Consider the following 25153-nt stretch of genomic DNA (forward strand, 5'->3'; position numbering starts at 1 on the left):
GATACCTCTGAAAGCAGCGTTTTTAAAGATTTTGGATTCAGCAGTAGTGTGTTTGACCTATACCTGGAATTTGATTAGGATCACTAAGGCCCAATCCCAATTCTACCCCTTAGCCCTTCCCCTTACCCCTACCCCTCGCTTTGCGTGTTCCTGTGAAGGGGTAGGGGTGTCCCAATTCTCTTTAGTTTAAAGGCATAGTGCTAAGTGGAAGGTGTAGATAGCCCTTCGAACAGAGATTTCTCAGGACCACACTGAAAACTAAGGCGTAGGAAAATTTCCCAGAATACACCTGCCACAACGGCAGCATAGCTGCACCCGGAAGTAAGTAGATCAACAAATTAGTATTTTTTTTGTCATTATTATGAATTTTTCACAACAAACAAGCATGTTTTAATATATTCATAACCGCGTTCGTGATTTATACCATCATGCTTTAAAAAAAAAACCTCTAAAATAAAAAACGCTAAATTTAGCTATTTATAATCTATAATATTAACTCCTGTACAGCAGCCCCACAACATTCTGACTCTCGATGACACTCCAATACCCCGTCAGAAAAGTCTAGTGGCTGGGAATGAGATTTTTACAGTGTCTGCTATAATGTTAGTGTTGTTTTTCTTGTGTTTACATAGATGAATATGGCCACGGTGTAAATGCGCAGTATTATTACGATCTTATTGCCACATTATATGGTCATGATCACATTTCTTGAAGATAAATAACTACAGCAGTCGTGATTGTCTGATCTCACATGAAGCAAGAGCTCACATCATGACACATAATGACATGTGCAGCAGTGGTGTAGTCCTTGCTATACGCACGTATACTCGGTATGCTTACTTTTTGTTTGGGTATTACCACTTCTGAGGATCAATAATTGCATATACCCTCAGTATACTCACTTATTTTTCTATTTTTTTTCACATTGTTCTTTGTTTGCCCCATAAGGATCTGTTCCTGATTCGCCCTAAAATAAAAACCCTAAAATCGCCCCTGTAAAACAGTATTTCACATTTGTCTTAATCGTGCCTACCGTTACAGGGAACGACACTATATATAAAACTAAAAACAATGAGGCAAAGACTACTCATAAATCGCGTAACAATATGCGATTTAAAAGGGTAACTACTAGTATATAATAGCGACAACAGAAGACTAATAGTTTGGTTTAAAACAAGCATGCACGAATGTGACAATAAAAAATAATGGCTGATTGACGTTTAAAGGACCCTATTAAATGTAAAGTAATAAGCCAGTAAAGAAAGTAAGTTAAAAAGCTTTCTTTCCATGTATGCACAGGCTCTATTAAGTTAATTTAAATAAAAGTTAACTAAATTGTTGTAACTATCTTGATTGACTCTTTTTTTCAGTATTAAAATGATTATATAAGCTACATATACTGTATACATACAGCCAATTGCCGAGGCTGCTGGGGGTGGGCACTATTAGCAAAACATAAATCATTAAATAGGATTAGACTATTAGCATCTCACTTTAAAACGAACAAATTTATTTATTTGATTTTTACTTTTTAAATGGGTAGTTTTCCCAAAAAATGAAAATTGTCATCATTTACTCAACCTTTACTTGTTCCAAACTGGTTTGTCTTTTTTTCTTCTGTTGAACACAAAAGAAGATATTTTGAAGAAAGCTGGAAACCTGTAAACATTGACTTACATTGAAAACATTGACAGTATTTGTTTTTCCTTTCATCGTGGAAGTTAAGAGTTACAGGTAACTGATGTTAAAAAAAAAATAATAATAATAATATATATATATATATATAATATAAATATAATATAATAATAATATTAATAATATTATTAATAATAATAATATACATTTATATATATATATATATATATATATATATATATATATATATATATATATATATATATATATATATATATATATATATATATATATATAGCTAATGAATCAAATGAACATTGACTTTCGTTTAAAATTTGGGTCGGATGTAATAGTACACAACCTTTTTTTAGGATTACACCACTGAAGTGCAGGTGTTGTGGTGGTGTCCCATTTCTTAAATTTTGAAGCCCTTCTCCTTACACCCTGTTTCAAGGGCCAAGGGGTAGGGGTACAAAAATAGAATTGGGTTTGGGCCTAAATCACTAATTGCACCCCTCAAGGTTTCATAAATTATTCATTGCCGTTTTGAAATGCCTACAATAATAATAGCATGCACGTTCATCGTCGCAGTTTGCTGTATTGTTCATTATGGCCAAACAAGCATCTAATTATAAGCGAGTGTCTGCTTAAAAGTGTTCAGACGCAGACAATTTCTGTTTTAAGTATTAATAATTTTCACCTTCTATTATCCTTTCATTTCTGCTCACCTTAATTAGAGAGGTGTCAGCGCTTCATTACTTTCTCTCTAAATAGAGACTTCACACATTTTTCTCTCGCTCTTACTCAAGTCCACATTACCCCTCCTCTTTCTTCCTTTCTTTCTTTCTTTCTTTCTTTCTTTCTTTCTTTCTTTCTTTCTTTCTTTCTTTCTTTCTTTCTTTCTTTCTTTCTTTCTTTCTTCTTTATTCTTTCTTTCTTCCTTTCTTTCTTTCTTTCTCATTTTCTTTTTTCTTTGTTTTTTCTTTTTTTCTTTCTTTCTAATTCGTTCTTTCTTTTGTTTCTCTTTTCTTTCTTTCTTGCTTTGTTTCTTTTTTCTTTCTTTTTCCTTTCTTTCTTTTTTCTTTCTTTCTATTTAATTTTTTCTTTTGCTTCTTTTTTCTTTCTATTTCTTAATTCTTTCGTTCTTTCTTTCATTCTTTCTTTCTTTCTTTCTTTCTATTAAATTTTTTCTTTTGTTTCTTTTTTCTTTCTTTTTCTTTATTCTTTCTTTGTTTCTTTCTTTCTTTGTTTCTTTCTTTGTTTCTTTCTTTCTTCCTTTCTTTCTTTCTTTCTTTCTTTCTTTCTTTCTTTCTTTCTTTCTTTCTTTCTTTCTTTCTTTCATTTTCGTTCTATCTTTTTTCTTTCTTTATTGCTTTGTTTCTTTGTTCTTTCTTTCTTTCTTTCTTTCTTTCTTTCTTTCTTTCTTTCTTTCTTTCTTTCCTTCTTTCTTTCTTTCTTTCTTTTTTTTTCGTTCTTTCTTTTTTCTTTCTTTATTGCTTTGTTTCTTTGTTCTTTCTTTCTTTCTTTCTTTCTTTCTTTCTTTCTTTCTTTCTTTCTTTCTTTCTTTCTTTCGTACCATCACACAAACACATGCTATTAGCATTAGCTACAGTCTCTCTGACACAAACACTTTCACAATATCGCTCGCAGCATAAAAATATCCTGTGAAAGTGTTGCGTTCAGGAGATGTGCTTAAGTCATCAATAACACGCTGACATCGACATGCCAGCGCATCCTCCATACGCAGCTACAGCACAATCTATTCAGCCTGCTATAAATTGATGCTCTAAATGGGTCTGCGCTGATGTGAACATTTATTTACAAGCAACGTCTCTTTCTCTCCCTATTGAGCCGCTCTCATATTCAAGGGTAAAGCTTGTCTCTTTTGAAAAAATCTAAATGTATGCTCTCACCCACCGCCCACCTCACGTCCTCCTCCATAGTCCTCATAAATGATAATCTCTCTTCTCCACTCTTCCCCTGAAAAGTCATTTTACTCAATAGCTTTTTGTGTTCCTGGGAAACTATACTTGCGAGCGTCCATTGGATTTCTTTCTCGCTCTCTCGCTCTCTCTCTCTCTATTGTATGTGTATATTTTAGTGTAATTAGCCTGTGTTTTTCCTGAGCGTAAAGGCCGGTGTAGGCAGATTGTCTGAGCTCCAGAGCTCAGCCCCACCAGAGCCTGATTACAGCTTACCGTAGTCATTTTCTAAATAGCTCACTTCCACTCCGCTTTTCCTCCCTCTATCCTTTCTTCTCCTACATACACCCTCCCTCCATCCTCCCGTGCACACAAAGAAAGAGAAAGAGCGGTGGAGAAAGAGTCTTTTATCAGATGCGGTCTGACCCAAACATCCCCAGTCTTTGAGAATCTAGACTCACTTTCCCTCTTCCTGTCTTTCTCTCCCTCCACCAGCTCTGGGATGAGTGAGGTGAATTCGTGTGCGATTTGGCTTGCTCTCAGGCAGTCAGGATTATTCTCATGCAGCTTCTGCTCTGTATTCAGAGGTTTGTGGTCTGCAAGATTTTTTAATTGATCTTAAAAGAAGACAGGGCGACACAGTGGCTCAGTGGTTAGCACTGTCGCTTCACAGCAAGGTCACTGGTTTGAGTCCCAGCTTGGCCAGTTGTGTGTGGAGTTTGCATGATCTGCCTGGGTTTGGATGGGTTTCATTGGCCGTAGTGTATAAGTGTATGTGTGAATAAGTGAATGAGTGTGTATGGGTGTTTCCCAGTACTGGGTTGCATCTGGAAGGGCATCCACTGTGAAAGTTGGCGGTTCATTCCACTAAAGGATACAGGGACCAAGCCGAAGGAAAATGAATCAATGAAAGACTTCATTATAGTTATCAGGGCTCTAAAATGATTAAATAAAAAAATGAATATAATTTATTAATTATTAAATACTTAGAAATTTGATTTGATGCACAAGATACATTTTCTTTTCTTTTTTAAAATAAATGTAGAAAAGAATAATTTTTTGTCGGGGGGAATAAAAACATTTAAAATACATTTAAAAACCTTTTAAAAATCGAATAATTGAATAATCTTCTTAAATTTAACATTAGAAATGACTAACCTTTACAAATTAAACACATACTGAATAAATGGTTGAATGTATTTATTTATTTGTGCATTTAAATGGTTGTGTAGATAAAATGTTTACACGAGGAGGCTTTTCAGTCCAAAACATTGAAGTTAAAATAGCAGCCAGTCGTTATTTTTACTTATAACTAATAATCTCTAAAGTATGATGAATTTTTATGAAAAATGATTAAATAATTAGTGTTTTACAGTTAAACTTCAGTATTTGGTGATAGCAATGCTATTTTAAATGCAAAAATTAGGCAAATAAACATAGTGAATTAAAACTGTTATCAAAAACTGCTAAAATGTCTCTGGTTGGTTCTTTAATCTCTGCGTAGACGTTTTAGTCCAGACAGAATTGGGTGGGTGAGACTCATGCCTCATGAAGAATGAGGAGAAATCAAAAATTCAGGCTGAGAGGAACGGATGAATGATCCATCATAAGTGAACAAATCAATCAAAGAAAAAGGTAGGGCTGCATGATTAATCAAAGGTGATTTTCATGCGCATTCTCTCAGTAAAGCCAGCTTTGTAATCAGCAGTAACTCCAGCACCTTTTTCAGACAGAGACATATAGTTCACTGACAAGCTATGCTAAAAGTCAAAGATGATTTTAATCAGAATAGAAGATGATCATTCTGTGATTTGCAAGCTGTTTGTGACGCTTCTCTGTGAGCTATGGCTAGGCATGTACTGTTGTAAGATTCCAACGATATGATAACCTTAAAAATATCACGGTTTCACAATGAGACAGTATTGTGGTTACTGCGCTACAATATGTTCTTGTTTTTAAATGTTAGGGTAAAAAAACTACTTTTTTTCCCTTTTGAGCACAATTTACTTTATTTTAATACACATTTGAAATGTTTTGTCCCAGTAAACATGTCAGGCTAAATAATTAAACCAAATCATTGACTTCTGCTGTCTTCATTGGTTTCAAAAACACTGATTTCTTACAGTAAAGCCACTGCACTGTTCAACTCTACAGCATGCTGGATGTTGGTTTATGAGCAATTTGTTTTTCAGATGTTTGCTGAATCGTGGCCTTATCAATAGCTTTTAATGTGGAGATACTGTTGCCCTAAAAACTAAATAAAATAGTCGTTAAAACATATAAAAACTTAAATATACCATAGGAATGGTATAACAGAACATTTTTGTGGTTTTAAAACCCTGACTTCTCCAAAGCGCGGTAAACCTTGAAACCATGCCTAGCTATGGCTAATAAAACTAATAGCACATTTAACAACACAGGTTTACTCCAAACTCAGTTGAGTAATGTCTGAAATAAATCCTAATGACTTCAAAGTCATGTTTGAATCAATAAAAGCAGTTAAATCCTCTGCTCTGTAAGCTTTTCAGAATCTCTTCTTTGTGGCGTATTTTAGGGGTGTCAAAATTAATTGTTTCTTCGGTGCGCCGCGATACAGACGCGGACAATTCGGTATTGGTTCAGTAATAATCATAAGCGGTTATTATGTACTGGCGTAATTTCTCATATGTGATATGTCACCGTAGCTTACTATGGTGAGGGAGGCGAGCGCAAGTGTTTACAACGCTCTAACTACTTAAAAACGGAGAAACTGCACAATTTCATTGCATGTGTGTTTGCTGTACACTGTGTTTTATTTCAAGTCTTGCTTTCACTGACACTGAACAGCAGAAGCCCCTATTTCTCTGCGATTGAGAGAATGAAAGTAAACTCCATTTCTCTCTCTCTCTCTGGCCCATTTGACCTGCTGCGTGACTTTTCCTCTTCTCTCTGCTGTTACACTTCTGGATACAGACACGTCCGCTCGAGTTTTCTCCATGGATCTATCATGGATCAGCTGTGATCGCCGCTGCAGTGTTGCCAGATGTAGCTGACTGATTCCAGCCCAAAAACTATCCAAAACCCACCAAAATGCCTATCCAAAACCGCCCAATCTGGCAACACTGCTCTGCTGCTGTTTATCAGTGTCACTCATTGGTGAACAGCGCCTGTGAAGTAAAATATAAAAGTGTACATGGAAAGCATCTTCAATGCACCGTGATGCACAGAGTTATCGAATTGAACCGAAGTGATGGCATGGTAATCGTAACCAAACCGTGAGACCAGTGTAGGTTCACACCTCTAGCGTATTTGCAGTTTATGCACAAGCGCGCCTTCTGGCTTTTTTGAGGAGATTTACTACTGATCACAGAGCTTTATTTCCCTGACAAGATGTACATGAGAATCACAATCTTGATTTAATTTCAATTAATTGTACAGCCCTAGAAAAAGTCAGTATCAATTCAAAGTTGTATTCAGTGTTGAAACACATTGATAAAGTAAGGTCAGTGTAATTGAAGATGAGTATTTTACCATACTATATATTATGAGTGTACCATTGTGCAATTAGATTAGCAACATGCTTTCTTCAACTCCTCTGAAGTCAATACTCAAAAGTCAAGTTTCTCATACTGTGTTGCTAATCAGTCACTTATAAAGCTTCCTCGGAAAACAGCAGCCGATGTAGACAGTGAGGCAGGGTTTGAGATCAGAGCTCTTTTCTCAGGTATATCAGATAGAGAAGCAGTATTGTATGTTTATATCAAGCCCTGCTGTGTTGTTAGTGCACTTGCAGGATTTTAATGAGCTGCTATCGTGACCTTTCACTACATACTAACTCTTTATTTCTCTCTCTCTCTCACTCTCTCTCAGAGCTTTGTCTGGCTGGCCTTGTATTGCCCTGTCAGAGAGTAGTTTGCTGCATAATTGCTTCTTGTCTGAACTGTTTGTCTACTAATCCATGTTTTAATGGATTGTTTTTGTCTGGTGTCAGTGTGTAGTGTGAGGATGCAGTACATGCCTGGTTTTCACCATGAATCATCAGACGTCATCCATCGCTGTTATTGCTTGTGCCGTTTCTGTCAGAGAGGGTGAAAAGTCTCCTAGCGCACTGAGAGCGGTGTGATATGACAGGTGTCCATCAACAGGTGTCATCACACATGCCAAATTTCTTTGTAACCTCACCCAGTCACAGCCCATAGGAAGGTATTATAGATTCAGTGTGCTTTTGAGTGAAACATGCACAGGAAGTAATAAATAAACGTATTTCCTCTCCAAAACTACACTATATTACCAATGACTGCATTTGCACATGATCAAATGAATGCAGTTAAGATGCTAATCATGGTTTCCATAAATGCACCAAAATAATACAAACATTTAATTGCAATAAACATGCATGTAGAGGGTGCATGTGGTTGGATGTACGCAGATGCCTTGTCGTTCACACAGATTCCTAAATATCATAATGAATGTGACATTATTTAAATCTCTAATCTCTGTCAACATGACTAGAATTCAATTGAGTAGGATATATTTTATCCCATAATAAAATATGTGGATAAACTAAAGAGTTATTAAATAGATTTCTTGATCTGCTTTAATAAAAATGATGTGATTTTTCCTCGAGAGATGTGATTGGCTAACTTATATAATACATACTCTATATTACTATATTATTGCTTTATACACAATTGAAAGCCTTTGTTCAAAATTGTTTAAAATTTGACAATTTTATTCAAAATGCTGCTTTAAATTTTAGTTTTTTTATTTTGTATTCTGAATGGTTTTAAATGCTAGTGGCTGTTTTAAATACTCAGGGCCCTATCATATACATATGACACCCGGCACAATAAAGCGCAAGACATGTTTGGCCTGATTTGTTGCTACTTTCAAACCAGCCCAAAAGGAATTTTTCAGTTGTTTCACGTTGCTTGTTCACGTTTCATGTTTCACGTTGTTTAAATAGCAAATCCATTTGCACCACTTTGTGGACTCATGGGTGTTCTGGTCTAAAAAGGAGGTGTGTTAAGGCGCATCGTTGGTGTGTTGCTATTTTGAGGAACTGAAATAGACTGCGCCACTGACCTACTGAAAGCAGGTCTAAAGATCTGAGCGTGTTAGTTATGCGCCTATGCAGGTCCAAATGCTTACACATTGCTTAATACACACAGGATGTACAGCAATACACTAATATCTTTACATATGACAAAAAATTTAAGGATTAAAATGTTACAAACATTATTATTTTCTACATAAATATAAAAACTGCCTCCATGCCTTCATCTCGGGGATTTTTTTTTTCAGTTAGTTCATGACAATTTGTTTAATGTTGTTATTATTATTATTAGTATTATTTATTATATTTATATTTGTTTTAATAAAAACAAGTTTAGATTTGTCCACCTGTCGGGTTTAGGAGATGTCTGCATCACCAAATGGGGCATAATAACAGGATGTTTGTTTAGATATTACTCAGTTTTTTGACAAATACTTCATTATTATTGTTCATTTATTCGTTTGCTGGAAATTAGAACTGAATTTAGAAATAGTTTTGGAACAAATCTTTTGTGCTTTACAAATGAAATTAAATATGTAGGCTAATGGATGTCTTCAGTTGAGTGTGTACAACACCGTTTCCTTATCCATGAATGTTAAGGAGTAAAGCAAAAAGAGAAAGTAAAGAGGCCGAATGGAGGAAACTCGTTCTTTATCCTTGTGCTGTAGATGCTCTGTTTAACTGTTTTCTCGCTAGTGAAGCATTCGATTTTTCCTCTTACAAAGTCTGCCATCTAAATTACAAGTGTGCCATGGTGCTACGCAACCCTTAAAGGCAATGTGAGATGAGACTTGGTTTAATGGTTGATTGGTTTAATGCAAGTTATGCTCAAAACACACCCATAACTCATTAAGAGAATAAGCACAACCCTGTTAGACCATGCGCCAGTGCACAAAGCGCATTTTTCCATCCTTAAAATAGTAAAAGTGGATTCGGACACACCCTTAATGCTTTTGTGCCATGCGCTTTAGACTTTGTGCCTAGATCGATAAAATAGAGCCCCATATGTGTTTGTTTATGATGATTATTTAGTTTTCCCTTCTATTTATTTTCCCTTTTTCTTTTCAGTAAAAAAACCCTTTTGATTCTTTCCCGATCGAATCTCTTATTTGTTTATGTCCTATTTCTCCTCTCCAATGACAAAATAAAAGCAAAAACAAATCTTTTTTTCAGAATCAAGGCTGGAGAGGCAAGGTTTTATGTTTATATAGAGAGGAATACAGAGAGGAATTTTAATCAGTCATACTTCACCATGTGCACAGATCAATATAAAATAACCAAGTTGTCAACAGAAAATCATGTTGCGGTAGGAAAACTGGTCAGGACAATTCCTCCTATTCTGTGCAAGTGAATTAGTTTCTTTTACACACAAGCATGCGTCTGCACAACCAATCACTCACTCTGTTTAATAGCTGAAGGTTCGGTTGTCGGGAATGTTCTCAGTGGTCTGATTCTCGGCCGGCTGAAATGAAAGATTGAAATGTGAAAGTTTAGAGTTTAGCAGAGGTCATGTTAGATCGCAGCACTCATTCGAGAGGACGATGGGTTGAGGTGAGGAGAGAGATGAAGCGCCCGAGGCTCGGTCAGAGCTCTCCAGCTGCTGTGTTTGATGTTAAAATTGAAGTTCAGATTTGATATTAAGTGCATTTTGCCTGCTGCTGTACGATTAGTGAGAGTGGTTTGGAAAGGGAAGGTACGTGATGGATTTTTTTGCTACTCTGAGCACTTTTGGCTGACAGAAAGGATGATTAAAGAAGCATGTTTTGATATCCTGATATCTCAGCCTTCACTTGATGATTTGTTGGTGGAGAAATGATTGTGAATCCAAAGCTTTGAAGTGAACATGGTAGAGTTTATTACTGGATTTGCAACAGAAACTGTGTTTACATGCCGCTTATTTTTTACATATATGTATGGATGTTTTGAATTAATGTTTGAATGTCTTGCTCCTGGCGCACTTGATTAGAAGACTTGCTGAGTTTTAATGAATTCACTGAAAATATGTCTGTCAAACTGACAGACGGTAATTGTCTCTTGCTCCTGTTATCTTGGTAAATTATCCAGAACATGAATGTGAGTGATTAAACTTTGCACCTTTTCTTACACTAAGCTTTTAATGCTCACCGTCTCTTTTTAATCTTGTCTTTCAGAGGGTAAAAGAGACATTTTTAATTGGTTTGTTTTGAAAAGAATCGTGTTTAAACTCAAATTACTGACTATTTATTTTAATGAAGGATAAGGGTCCTTCAGTTCGCAGTCCTCACAAACAATTTGTAGATGTTTTATCAGTTTATGTTTGTACATATTAATTGTTAGCATTTGGCTAATTGTAGATGTGTGAATGGATTGTTTCTGCCTTGTTTTTGGGTTATGGACTGTTCTGTACTGTGGGGCTGTGAACCTTTTTAATCATGTAAATCTGAAAAGCTTTTATATAAACACTGTGTCCTAGCCAAGTCAAGTCTGTCAGCCGGATTTCTGTTGTACTTTATACAGTACGGATTGTGTAAAGCACCTTCACAGAGATCAGAAAATCTCAGTGAAAATAGCAGAATCTGTTATGGAAACTCTGCTATAAGACAGCTCGGATTTTGTTGTAAAGCAACTGTATATATATATTTTGTTTTATATTAATATTTGTATAATTTTATTTCATCTTTATTAAAAATTAACAATTTTTTTGTTTGTAGATTTAGTTAAGATTGACACTAAAAAAGTCTTTTTTTTTTTTTTTTTTTGGTCTACACTGAATGCAGAAATGCTGTACACTACCTGACAAAAGTCTTGTCGCCTATCCAAGTTGTAACAACAAATAATAATTTGTTCACTTTCGTCCTTCGTCCACGACACCCCTCTGCCATCCACCCCCACCCCCAGTATAAAAAATAAAGTCACGTTGCAGTGGAAAAAGAATTAATATTGTGTATGACTCCCATGAGCTTGGACGACTGCATCCATACATCTCTGCAATGACTCAAATAACTTATTAATAAAGTCATCTGGCTGGAATGTTCTTGCAGGACTCCCAGAGTTCATCAAGATTCTTTGGATTCATCTTCAATGCCTCCTCCTTCATCTTACCCCAGACATGTTGCCATTTACTCTGCAGATCTCTCACACGCCCCCATACTGAATGTAACCCAAACCATGATTTTTCCTTATCCAAACTTGACTGATTTTTTTGAGAATCTTGAGTTCATGCGGGTTCGAATATGTCTTCTGCAGTATTTGTAATGATTGGGATGCAGTTCAACAGATGATTCATCAGAAAAATCTACCCTCTGACACTTTTCCAAATGATCAACTAGAAGTCAAGTTATTATTTGTTGCTCTTACAACTGGGATTGACGACAAGACTTTTGTCAGGTAGTGTACATCACCAGCTAATCAGAGCAAATCAGAGGTATAACAATTTTGTGACTTGACATTTTGGACCAATGAGATTTCTGTGTGGGCGGGGCTACTGATTGCAGCACTGCAGAAATATGATGAATGTAAATGACAACATGTTGTACTAGTTTTTGATACAGTGTTGAACATGAACTTGTTGATTAGATACTGAGATTAATGTCTAATTTTTCTCTCTTTTTCTTTCTTCTTTCTTTTCTCTGTAGTGTGAGGAGGAGTGTGTGGCCCATGTTGCTCTAGGAGTGAGAGAGTGAGTGAGTGTGTGTGTGTGTGGGTGTGGGTGGGTGTGGGTGGGTGGGTGTGTGAGTGTGTGTGTGTGTGAGTGAGTGTGTGTGTATGAGATGCTGGCCTGTCTGCCAGGGCCAGGTGATCTCTCCCTTCAGCTCCACCCCCACTCGCAGATGAACACTGGACTTCAGAAATGTAAGTACACAAATACACACACTCCAATAATTAAACAGTATTTTGCAGTATGTGCTGTTATTTTGACTAGTTTAGATTAATTTGTCCCCATCTTAATCCTACTGAATCATTTGTTGAAATGATTCATTCAAAACTGAATGAAAAAGCTGATTCATTACAAGAACAAAACAAGTGTTAATGAATGGATCACTGAATCGCAGACTCACTCAATTAGTTCCGATTAAATCATGAACGAAACTACACAGTATTGCTCTGTAAGGGACAAATGTTCTGCTCTGCCGTTTAATAGAACTAGATTCATTTGCGAAACCAAAAACAGGCAAGGTTGTGTTTAAAATGCAACTCACTCAGTAGGAACTTGTCAACATGAACTTGTCTTTCGAACTGTTGTATAAAAATAATATCTTGTTTGTTCGTATTCATGCACTGTTCTTTAGAAAAACTTTATTTATGATAATAATAAACTATAAAACAAACACCTATTCATGTATAAGCAGTCCAAGCCACTCGAAAAATGTGGAAAAATATTTTTATTAAATATTTTTTCCACTTTTTTATTCAATATTTTTTCCACTTTTTTTTTTGAGTGCCTTGGACTGATTTTTGCTGTTTATTCAGATGAATCCCTTACCCAAAGAGCATCGACACATTATTTAAGCTACTGTAGGATTTTTACCTATACGTGTACATTTTTGCATTCATAAATGCACATTACAGGGTCCTGCAGTGAATGCTTTTGTACTTTCTAAAGTTTTTTTTTTTTCAGTTTTTTTGAAATGACAATTATGAAAAGAACAATTATTATACTCAGGGTTTATGCCGTCATGGAAAACCTGGAAAAGTCATGGAAATTACATTTACATTTAGCAGACATTTTTGTCCAAAGCGTTTGTCTTAAGCTGCGGTCACACTAGAGCTTGTGCTGGCAAAATTTTGTCATACGGCACAGTGAAAAGGGGCGTGTTTAAACAATATGATTAGACATTAATAAAAGTGAGCGATTTCTCCATATTTTAAATGATCTTCTATTGATCTCACGCAATCACCTGATGTGATTTCGCAGGTAAGAATTCACCAAGCTTAAACTTTCGAATGCAGTGAAATGCGAAGTCTATGAAAAAGTGCAGTGTGATCGCGGCTTTATAATAGAAGTAGTTTTACCTACTATTACTAGTTTAACAAACTATTACGATGATCTAAAATTAGTTTGACAAATGTCTGTATATCAAAATGGAGGTTAGTTGTTTTTACTTGTTTTTCTTTTCTTGGCCAAAACATGCTCTCACATTATTAGTGCTGTGTAAGCATCATCTATTTTGCATAGATATAAAAATAAATTGTAACTATTGTGTGTTTTATGATATGCTGTAATGAATTTAAATGTTTCTTATGACTTTCCACGTATACATAGACATTACATGATACATTAGGTCATGAAAATTGACTTGAAAGTCCTAGAAAAGTCATGGAATTTTTGTAGTAAAAATGTGTTTGAACCCTGGAATACTGTTATAGACATTAAAAACACACCAATAGTCCAATTTTTGTCATCCTTCAATCCATTTATTTTTTATTTACTTGTAATAGTTAAAAGGTGATGGTTAGCATAATCTTTTTGTTTTTAAAGATTTATTTATCAGATTTTTGTGACCGTTAACAAACAAAAGTTAAAGAGAAAATAACAATACAAATAGAAAAAAAAAGAACAGTACAAAATTGATTTAATAGGGAGTTCAAAATAATCATGTCCGTAATGCAAAATTATGGTTGTTTAGAGCAAAGAACTGAGAATAGATTAGATTAGATTAGATTCAACTTTATTGTCAATACACATGTACAAGTACAAGGCAACGAAATGCAGTTTCGGTCTAACCAGCAGTGCAATAGCAGCAAGTGCAGGATACAGGTATAAGTTATAAAGTGCAGTTATAGAAAAACTATGGTAATATTTACAGATGGATGTACTATGAACATTATATACAGGTTGTATTAGCTATGAACAGATTTACAATAAATGAATATATGTACAGGATGCTATTAATAGCAGAAGTGTGCAGACAGATAAACATAATTACAAATGTCCATGTGCAGTGGGGATGTACAGTTCAAGTAAATGAATCAGTGCAATCAGTTGTTGATCATAATTAGCATGGACATATTTTGACTTTGTATGTAAAGTTTCACTTTATTTGTGATAATATTTATGACGCAATATAAACCTTTTCATTAAATTGTTATTAAAGCTTCGTAAATATGTAGATTATAAATTAAAAAGGTAGTGATGTTAGGAAAAAGTGAGTGTACTTATTTATACTACAGACCCCAATCCTTCTGCAGAATGCTTCCTTTTTTGAAAGCATGAAATGTGGTTGGATGAAAATGAAATTTACCTTTGGCACAATCCTCATATTTCATGGGTAAACAAAGCAGCTTCCTTAAAAAACTTTAAAAACTTAATTTTTTCATGATAAGGTTGACATTTTCATGGAATTGCTCAAATAATAATAAACCACTCTATAACCTTCATATTGTGCAACACAGTATATGATTTGCATAAACAATATATGATGTGCATTCATTTTACAAATTAAGCATATAAATAGGTCAGCACCGAAAGTTGAGGTTGGCAACATGGTGGATTAAGTAAAATAAATAATTATAACAAAAGAAAAAAAGAAAAGAAAAATTTAAAAGAAAGAGAAAAGCGAAAATATATTAAAGTGAATAGGCTTCGGGGTGGCACATTCTTCAAACTTGTGGTTTTATGTCAAGAAAGAGTTGTGTGTTTGTGCTACATCAGCACTAGTACTCATCTGGAAGGTACAGACTAAAAGTGCAAGAGGAAAACTATTCATTCTACAGTAATTGCTTCATGTTTCAGAGATTTAACATGCTCCAAAAATGGCAACCAAATATTAGAAAATTTGATCACTTAACCTAGAACACTATATTTCATTTTTTTTTTAATTTAACACCAATAAAACATCTTTAATCTTTTGAGTATGGGATGGGGGTTGAGGACACTTCCACTGCAACAACATACACCACCTAGCTAATAATGACAGAAAGGCCATTCATTTGGAAAAATAAAAAGGTAACTCACAGTCAGGGTGTAGAATTCCAAACAGGCCAATTAACGGACAAAGATCAATTTTAATAGATGTAGTTGCTGAAAATGAATCAGAAACAAACTCCCAAAAAGAAAACAAAGCTGGACAGGTCCAAAACATATGAAGTAGATTTGCAGGTTCAACATGGTATTTCATCACTTCGGAATTATGAGGTTCTACCTGCGTTCTAAATGATTTCGAGATATTGAGCTTCAAAGTTTTGCATTCCATACAGCAAACAATATGTGAGTGACAGTTCTTTTTTTCCATACGTTAACATGACAGAGACCCTAAATGTACTCTAAATGTAAATGATCAATATTCTCTTAAATTTGCAAGTTTGGGTAAAAGAAGGGCAAATGCAGACAGAACCTTCTAACTCTAAGAAGTAATTTTTCGCTTGTAATTATAAGGTTCTATCTGGCAGATCATTCATTGAAGCATTACTTTACAACAAATACAATCAGTCTGCTTATTAATTTAATAAAAAAAACATTTATTTCATGTTTTAGGATGAATATTTTTTCTTGTTCAAATTAAGCTAAAGGCTGTGCTAAATATTTAGTCCAGTGCAGATGTTAATTTTATGTAAATAATATGCTCATATTTATTAAATTATATGTTTTTAATGTAAATTTTTTTATTTATATGAAGTGTTTTTTAAGGCTTAAAATCAAATTTAAAGACACAGACGATGAACAAAGAGTTTAATAAACACTAAAAAATGTTTGACTGGCTATATATACACAAAAAATTTTCACATTTAATGCATTACATTTTTTTAATAACTTTTTTTTTAACAATGTAAAATTTAGCATTTAATCTCAATGTCAAAAAAAATGCTTCTAAATCATCACATTGACACACATCTTTTCAGTGTCAGGTTTCATCTCAATTTTGTGTGGCGCGGCATTATTTAGTCGACTTTGTGTTAATCGATTTTGTGTTTCTTTCTGGTCTTTCCTGCTGTTAACGGAGCAGTTCGGCGAAATTAAAAAGAAAGCTGATCATGATTGGTATCCTGTGTGTGTGTTCGAAATGCTGATTGGCTCACAGAAAGAACTTTATGGAGCCAAGCTAGAGTTCGACTTTGTAGATAAACCTTTTTTGTTTTTTAAATAAAAAGTCTTAAAATGTAAACAAGTTATAAAAAAAACATCACATAATGTAAATAAGTTGTGATTTAAAAAGAATATGTGAACAACTCAATTTTGACGGAAATGTCAGATAGAACCTTATAATTCTAAAGTGACGATTTGTCACAGTTTGGATCAATAGCCGAGAACATGCAAGCCAGTTTAGGTCAGTGAACTCTGTAAAGTCAGCATAATCTTGATGCTGCGCTTTACTATATTATGACAAAGAAAGGGGATGACTAATCTACATAAATTAAATAAATTAAATCTTACACCTCATGGTATGACTTGTTTGAAAACTGGATATGATCAGAAATCTGACCAAAAATAACAAGCTTTAAAACATGAAGATAAATCTAAAATAAATGCATGTAAAAAGCAACATAATTGCTACTTTTTTAGTGCTTTTGATCAACTCTTCTATAGAGCAGTCAATCCTTTTTACGTTCAGCAGATAAAAGTAAGTCATACAGGTTTGGAACGACATGAAGGTGAATAAATGATGGCAGAACTTTCACTTTTTGAGTGAATATTCCTTTCATGCTGCTGTTTACCTTCCTCTCCGCAGCCACAAATGAACCAGATGCGCGAGTATCCTTTCATGCTGCGCTTTTTGTGTGTCGGTTTTAATACCTCACATTCACACAGACGTCGTCAAAGGTGACATTTAAGTGCATGTGAGAAAAGACGAGAAGAAAACAGATCTATAAAAGCAGATAAATGTCTGACGAGAGACTAAACCGAGCTGGAGAAAGAAAAGAATTGGAATGAGGGCGGAAAAAAGATGAGTGAGCAGTCGTTTGTGAGCAAAATCATATTTCCAGAGACAGATTGTCAAATCCCAGGATTTTTATTAGGACGGTTTACAAGGGCAGACACCTGCTGAAGCACACCGCTCACAGAGAGATAGATTGAGGCAGATAAGTGGCATACAGAGGCCGAGAGAAAATGAGAGTCAGACAAACAGAGAAACTGAGTCAGTGCAGGGGGAAAAAAAGGATGCGTACAGACAGAATATCTCGCCTTCTCCGTCTGTGGGCAGACATCCTGTCAGATTAGCTCTCCATCAGGATGACAAATTATGCTATGGAGACGCGCGGCCGGGGGAGAGCCGATGGCCCGCAGACTGATGAGTCTCACATCGCCTCAGGAAGACCCTCATCAGGCCGCAATTACCGAGAGGCTGGAGAGACGTATCTTTAACTGCAGGAGTGAGTAGGAATCACAGAAAGACGCATTTCGGACTATAGTAGAAATACAGGAAGAGATGGAGTCGTATTAATTACTACAGGAACTCAAGGTAGGAGAGAGCAGAGTATGGTGATTGGGCCTGATTCAGACAGAAGCAGATTTGTAATTCGATGGGCACAGTAAAGTTAGATCTGGAACTGCAGGCCTTGAGTGATTGACTGTGAAGAGAGCAGGGGTACTCAACAGACGGCCCACAGGCCCAATTTTGTGGCCCACGTCATGCTGTTTTTTATTCAAATGTGTGCTCAAAAGTAGTGCAAATGTTTGCATCATTTAAATGCAGTCGATACTCCTGAAGCGCAGGAGATGCCGAATGGCACAGCTGGTGTGCGTACGCTCATAGAAAACAATTTAGAATTTTTATTAGAGTTTCAAAGACATATCTAGTGTGCGGCAGGATTTAAACTTTGCATTTTGTAAATGGCAGATGGTCCTCTTAGCTGCATGAAAAAACCATAATAAAATTGTAAAGCAAAAAGAAATCCAATAGCTTGAGCTGTCACAACGTCATGAGTTTTCTTTCACGTTGTAATTATGAAATCTGGACAGTGCACTGTGAACCTCTAGTATTGTATAATAATCGTATATATTTTTTGTTGTTTATTTGTTTGTTTGGTTATGATTAGAAGTTTGTCTGTGCAGAATTTAACCAGATTGAGCAGTAAAAATGACTGACTAAAAGTAATGTATTACTAGAACCATCAATACTATAGACCAGTGGTTCCCAAAGTGGGGGTCATGGGACAATGACAGGGGGGTCGCTTGGTGATTTCAAACGTCAAATAAAATTTATAAAACCGTTAGAGGTACAATATTTTAAACATAAGCCACAGAAGATAAAAATAGTAGTTTTTAATAGTAAAAAACAACAACATGCAAATGAAAAACCATCAGCCTTTAAACAATTTTTTATAGGATTGGTGTGTTTACATTAGACTAACAACACAGCGATTTTAAAACGGCAGGTTAAACTTTCTGACACCTTTATGGCAATCAAATACATTAAAAAGAAACGCAGGCCACAAATGAATATTGAGAATGATCTCTGATTAGCAATCTCCAAAATTGAACCAAGAATAGACTTGTGTTAAAAACACCGTGTCCACCAGTCTCTTTAGTTGAGGTTAATATTCAATTAAACAAATTAATAAATGACTGTAAAAATCATATGGTTGTTAGACTGTTGCATTTTTGTGTGTTGTCAATATGCTCGTCTTTATATAGGCCTTTTGGGGGAATTTGGGGGTCGTGAGTCACTGGCATTGTTATTTTAGGGGTCGCGGGCTGAAAAGTTTGGGAACCCTGGCTATAGACTATTGTATAGAACTATCAATACTATAGATTGTTACTATGAAGTAGTAATAATAATAATAATAATAACAAGAACAACACATTTGTGGAATATTATAGACTGATTTAATTATTAAATAATTGTTTTTATGTACCAGTGCCTAGCCATGTGGGAACATACTGCATAAAATTATATTGTTTAGTATTATTACAAAATGAAGTAACTATGTTCTGTTTTTCATTTATTTTATAATGCCATTTATTCCTGGGGTAGCATGGATTTGCAGTCTTATTTTTAGTCCTAAATGTCACATGATTCTTCAGAAATGATTATAATATTCAGATTTTTTGATTACAAATGTTACAAAAACATGCATATATTTGAGAACATTTAATTGCTTGCTGTTTTCCAGTACATCAGGACCCAAATAACAGTTTCAAGCTTGAAAATGGTTTATGTGTGATAGAGTTTTCTGGTCAACTTTAAACTTTAAAGTCAACTTTATATATTGACATATTATTTCCCATGAAAATAACTATATATATATATATATATATATATATATATATATATATATATATATATATATATATATATATATATATATATATATATATATATATATATATATATATATATATATATATATATATATATATATATATATATATATATAAACATATAGAGGCAAGGCAAGACATGTTTATTTATATGAACTTTCAGCAGTGAAATTTAAACCACACTGAACTGAACTAAACTAAACTCCATTATTGAAAACTGGACTGACACAGTTTCAATTTACTAGAGCTTCTATGTTAAGCTGCTTTGACACAATCTACATGGTAAAAGCGCCATAGAAATAAAGATGAACTGAATAAATTGAATATAGCACATTTCATACACAATGGTAATTCAAAGTGCTTTACAGGAATAAAAGAAACAAGTATAAGAAAATAAAAACAACAAAGAATAAAAATGATCAAAAACAGATAGAAAAACAGTAAACAGGTTTTAAAAGAATAAAAAAAAAAGAAAAGAAAGACATAATAGTGTGATAATCGTGTAGAGGGAATATAATGTGCCAAATTAAGCAGAGTTTTATAAACCTTTTGTCAATAAAGGATATGCTTTAATAACTCTATCAAAATAAGAGCTTGATTCTTTAATCAAGTATTGATTTTAGTATTGTTGTGCTGTAAAAAAATAATTATGAAATATTTTCACATGACTATAGTAATGCATTACTTAATATATGTAATGTTATATTTAATGATAAAAAGAAAAATAACCCTACAAACAAAATAACCCTCTGCAATGTGGCTCTCATTTTCCAAAGCCTCAGCCACTATATCTGTCCCAAGTGGCAGGATGTTTTCTAAAATTTGGTGAATGGCTGAATTTCGCCAAACACCACAGTCCAGATTCCCTCCACGTGCAAACCCCCAATATGAAAGATTCAGAGAAGCCCCAGACACTTAAAACAGCGTGAATTATCTAATTTAATGATGCATATGCTGGTTTAAACGTCCCATGGCATGTCATTAACCGACCCTTTCATATTCATGTGCTCCCTGCTGTGGTCCAGATGTTACTGAAGCACATCTGGCTCTGGCACAGATTCCCTCAGGGAGATGCATGCAGGAAGAGCCAGAATACACCTTGGAATGCAGGATTACAAGCAATAAAAGTAGATTGGGGCAAAAGACAGTCTTTTGTCTAAATAGAGAATGGTTTCTTCCTCTGAACTCTTTTAAAGGAAGCAGAATAGAAGGTGAGACGAGCGGGAAGAGATGGCTTTAGATAAGAAGAAAGAGATGAACAGAAGCAGGAGGCTTTGCTTCTCCTTGAGGAATAACCCTATATAAGACAATATAAGAACACCCACTCGGATCAGCCGACTCTTGCAATAAAGAGAGTTTAAAAGTGTATGTGTGTGTGTGTGGTCCTAGTATTCATCACATTGTGGGGACATTCGTCCCACAAAAATACCAATTAGGTACAAAAATACCAATCATTTTTGACTTTGTGGGAATCTTTCTTTTTTATCTCAATGGAAAAAAGGCTCATAAATTATATGTAATGAAGTTTTTTGAAAATGTAAAACGGCAGAATGTTGGTGTAAGAGGACAGGATATGCCGTTTGTTCAGTTTAAAAACCATCATGTCTATGGGAAGACCCCATAAAACATGAAAACCCAATGATGTCTGTGGAGTGAGAAGGTGTGTATGGTGTGCTTAGACAGAAAAGGCTGACAATAGCTGTGGAACAACCCTGTTAGTCTGTAATGGGGCTCCTGGGGTTTGGCTGATGACTGTGATCCTCGAATCACAGTTGATGAGAGACAGAGAGTGAAAAAACACAGTTTTAGAGGGATATTTCAAATGAAAATAAAATGAATAGTTGTTTTTCAACTCAAAACACTAAAGCAGTAGTTACAGGTCGCTGTTCATACTGCTGTTTTGTATTCCAAGTTAGGTGTCTGTAGTTTTTTTTCTTCATGTTTTTAAAACAAGTCTAACAAAGGCTGCATTTATTTCATCAAATATTTAGTAATAATTTGATATATTTTAAAGTTGATATATTTTTAAATGTAAAATAATTGATTCATGTATAATGTATTTTAAATTGTAATTTATTCATGTGATGCATTTTCAGCATCCTTAAAACATTCTTCAATGTCTCATGATCATTCAGAAATTTACAAACCATGGTACTTTTTTCAGGAATCTTTGATAAACAATATTGAAAGGGACCTATTATACTAAAATCTGTATCATAATGTGTTTAAACCATTGTGTGGCTACTGGCAAAATCAGTTCATTCTTTTGATTCTATTGTATAATTTATCTTTTGGGAATCAATTGGATAGTTGGAAGCATTGCTAACAAAATGAAGGACGATTGACAAATATCCGTAAGTAGGGCAGAAACTGATAGCTCTGATATTTGATTAAAGTTTATGAAGGAAAAATAATTTTGTCAAATTAATGAAGTGCGCAGATACATCGATTATAACAAGCACTACTAAATACATAGAAAATAATGGTCACATTTTACAATAGGTTCATTAGTTATGCATTTACTAACATGAACTACGTATGAACAATAGTTGTACAGCATTTAATAATCATAATTCAACATTTACTAATGTATTATTAATATCCAAGTTCATGCTTGTTGACATTAGTTAATGCAGTGTTTCCCAACCCTGTTCCCGGAGGCGCACTAACAGTACATATTTTCGGTGTTTCTCTTATCTGACCCATTAACTTCAGGTTTTGGAGCCTCTTCCAATGTTCTGATGAGTTGATTCAGGTGTGTTTGATTAGGGAGAGGTTGAAAATGTGGACTGTTGGTGTGCCTTCAGGAACAGGGTTGAGAAACTCTGAGTTAATACACCATGAATTAACATGAATTAGCTATGAACAACTGTATTTTCACTAAAGTCTTAATGAACTGGAAGCTGCGATCATTATTTTTTTCATATTGTTACAGTTCTTAGAGAAACGTAATTTTAAATGAGCAAATAGTGGCCGTGGCTTGTTTTTTCTACCACGAGCTGAATAGATGTAGTAAAGTAGACATTTCTATCGGAAAAGGGTTTTAGAAGAGTTATTACAACCTGCTCACCATTTCTGTTTGTTGTCAAAACTGACAGTTGAACCAGCATGATTAAATATGTTAGCAACTCCTAATACCTCAAAATTCCGTAATATGAGAATTTAACCGAAAACAGGAAGTGCATTTTCAGATTTCAATTAAAGTATAAAAGGGCAAACTATTGTTTTTTTTCTTAATGACATGCGCAGATGAATTGTTCACCACAAAACTAGCAATGTGAGCTAACAAAATCATATGCTTAGTTTTGATTTCTTGGGGACTTTAAGTAACGTTAATTAACATGAACAAAATGTATTGTTAATTGTTTGTTCGTGTTAGTAAATGCATTAACTTACATTAACTAAGAGAACCGGAAACACTTTAGTTTAGGTCACAGTTCGCAGTATTAACAAACCATTAATTAACACCACTGGCTTAATAAACTTCTAACTAGCTGGTTATTAATAGTTAATAAGGTAGAAGTCGGGTTAAGGTTGTGAGCAGGATTCAAGATGCAGAATAAGATCATACTTTATAACTACTAATGAACAATTAATATCTTAATAATAGGCAGGTAATAAGCCAGTAGCTAATAGCATGAAGTGTGACCTAAACTAAAGTGTTACCATACAACCTTGTTTTAAAGTGTTACCAAAATAACTTTAAAAGCGACAAACCAAAACGGCACCCTAAGAGTGGCAATTTCACACAGCTATAAAAATTGATCTGCTTGTTATTTTGAGCTAAAACTTCACTTACACACTCTAGGGACATCGGAGACTTATTTTACATCTTGTAAAAAGAGACACAATAGGTCACCTTTAAATAAACCCATTTTCACTTGAAATAGAAATATTTGCAACATCATAAGTGTGTTTAATGTACATGCAAAACTTTCAATCATATCAAAAGAATTATACTAGGGCTGTCAGTGGCAGAAACATCCTAAATGCACCTGGTCTGACTGATCTGTACGCTAGAAATAATGTCAGCAAGAATAGAGAAAGTGTGGGGTTATTTTAAAAATGGTAAAACATTGCTCTAAAAAGGTCACCCGCAGACTCTTCAGGCACACCATGGTCTCTTAACATTAATAAATGTACTAGTTCATTAAAATGTAGTGTATAAACACTATTATTGACAGTGAATTGGGAACAGAAAGCCATAGCCATCGTTTATTTGCAGGATAAAGTGCAGCTTGAACGTTCTGCTTGTTATCTCCTTTTGTGTTCCATGTTAGAACATTCTTCCCCTTAATTAAACATCCCCAGGAGAAGTGAGTCAGATCTGGCACTGAGTTGGAGACATTAAAAAGCCTCAAGGCTTTTACATAGATGCTCAGTCCAATCGCACATTCAAATGTCACTTTCCTCTGTCCTGCTCTCCTGTCCTCAAAATGGATTGCATGACTGTCGACCTGCATGTTGTTGTCTAATCCTAGCAAGATTGACTCCTCATTATCACCGGCCGGCCTCCCCTGGGATGTCACTCAACAGGGGAGAACGGCTTCGGCAGAGAGAGAGAGAGAGAGAGGGAGTGTGGAAACAGAAAGAAAGAGAGCGCTCCCTTGTGAGTTATTAGCATAATGACTCTCCTCTTCCGCTCTCCTTGATCTAGTCCTGCGGTGGTTCATTTATTGAGCCCAGCGTGCCTCTTCCTCCTCCTCCTCTTCCTCTGATTTTCCTCATTCTCTCTGCTCTCGCTTTAAGAGGTGAGAAAATGTGGGCTGCCGGTCGGTGAAGGCAGCTGACACAGCCTGAGATTGGCAGGAAAGCTATTTAGCTAAGAAATGTCAGGGGCCATTTTGTTAGTCAACAGCCCACATCGAGGGAGAGGGAAAGTGTGGGGGGGAAAAACAACAGAAAGACAGATGAGATGAGTGAATGGCGGGGTGGCTGGATGTTGTATGAGGTGTCGAGGATTGTGTTTCAAATAAACAGCAACATTTCACAAAAGACTGAATGTGGTTAACAGGAACAGTTGTGTCAGTGTGTGCCTATTGATGTCTGTGTTTGTTAGTCAGGTTTAGTTAGCGTATTAGGCTCGCTGCTTATTAATAAGTCTGCAGATTTTGCGCTTGCAGAATTAAATAAAGCCCTACAGATTTTCCTAGGAATTTAAATGCCCTTCATTCATTTTGACGCAGACATCTCCTGCCATTCAGTGTTTGATGATGCTTTTAACTCTGGCTAAAGTGTTTTACTCTGCTCTTTTTAAAGGTGTATCTGGTTATTTCTGAATCTTTAGTGGCACCAAATGGAGCTGTTTAATTAAAAATGACTGGCTGCCAGATTATAATGTCTGCAGAAAACAATGGGAATGTTTGTTCTGACTGCCTCTGT

The 25153-nt window shown here is 35.0% G+C and overlaps 1 protein-coding gene across 2 annotated transcripts in view; it reads left to right on the forward strand.

The window, feature by feature from the left end:
- The window catches only part of fam222ba (family with sequence similarity 222 member Ba), an 81856-nt gene that overhangs the window by 48882 nt on the left and 7821 nt on the right, over positions 1–25153 (forward strand). For both annotated transcript variants that reach the window (XM_056458212.1, XM_056458211.1), the window contains exon 2: positions 12207–12423. In XM_056458212.1, the coding sequence (XP_056314187.1) occupies positions 12342–12423 (82 nt within the window). In that variant the 5' untranslated portion in view covers positions 12207–12341. The remainder of the gene's footprint in view (positions 1–12206; positions 12424–25153) is intronic.

The sequence above is a fragment of the Danio aesculapii genome, chromosome 5 (assembly GCF_903798145.1).
Source record: "Danio aesculapii chromosome 5, fDanAes4.1, whole genome shotgun sequence".
In the NCBI taxonomy this organism is placed as follows: Eukaryota; Metazoa; Chordata; class Actinopteri; order Cypriniformes; family Danionidae; genus Danio; species Danio aesculapii.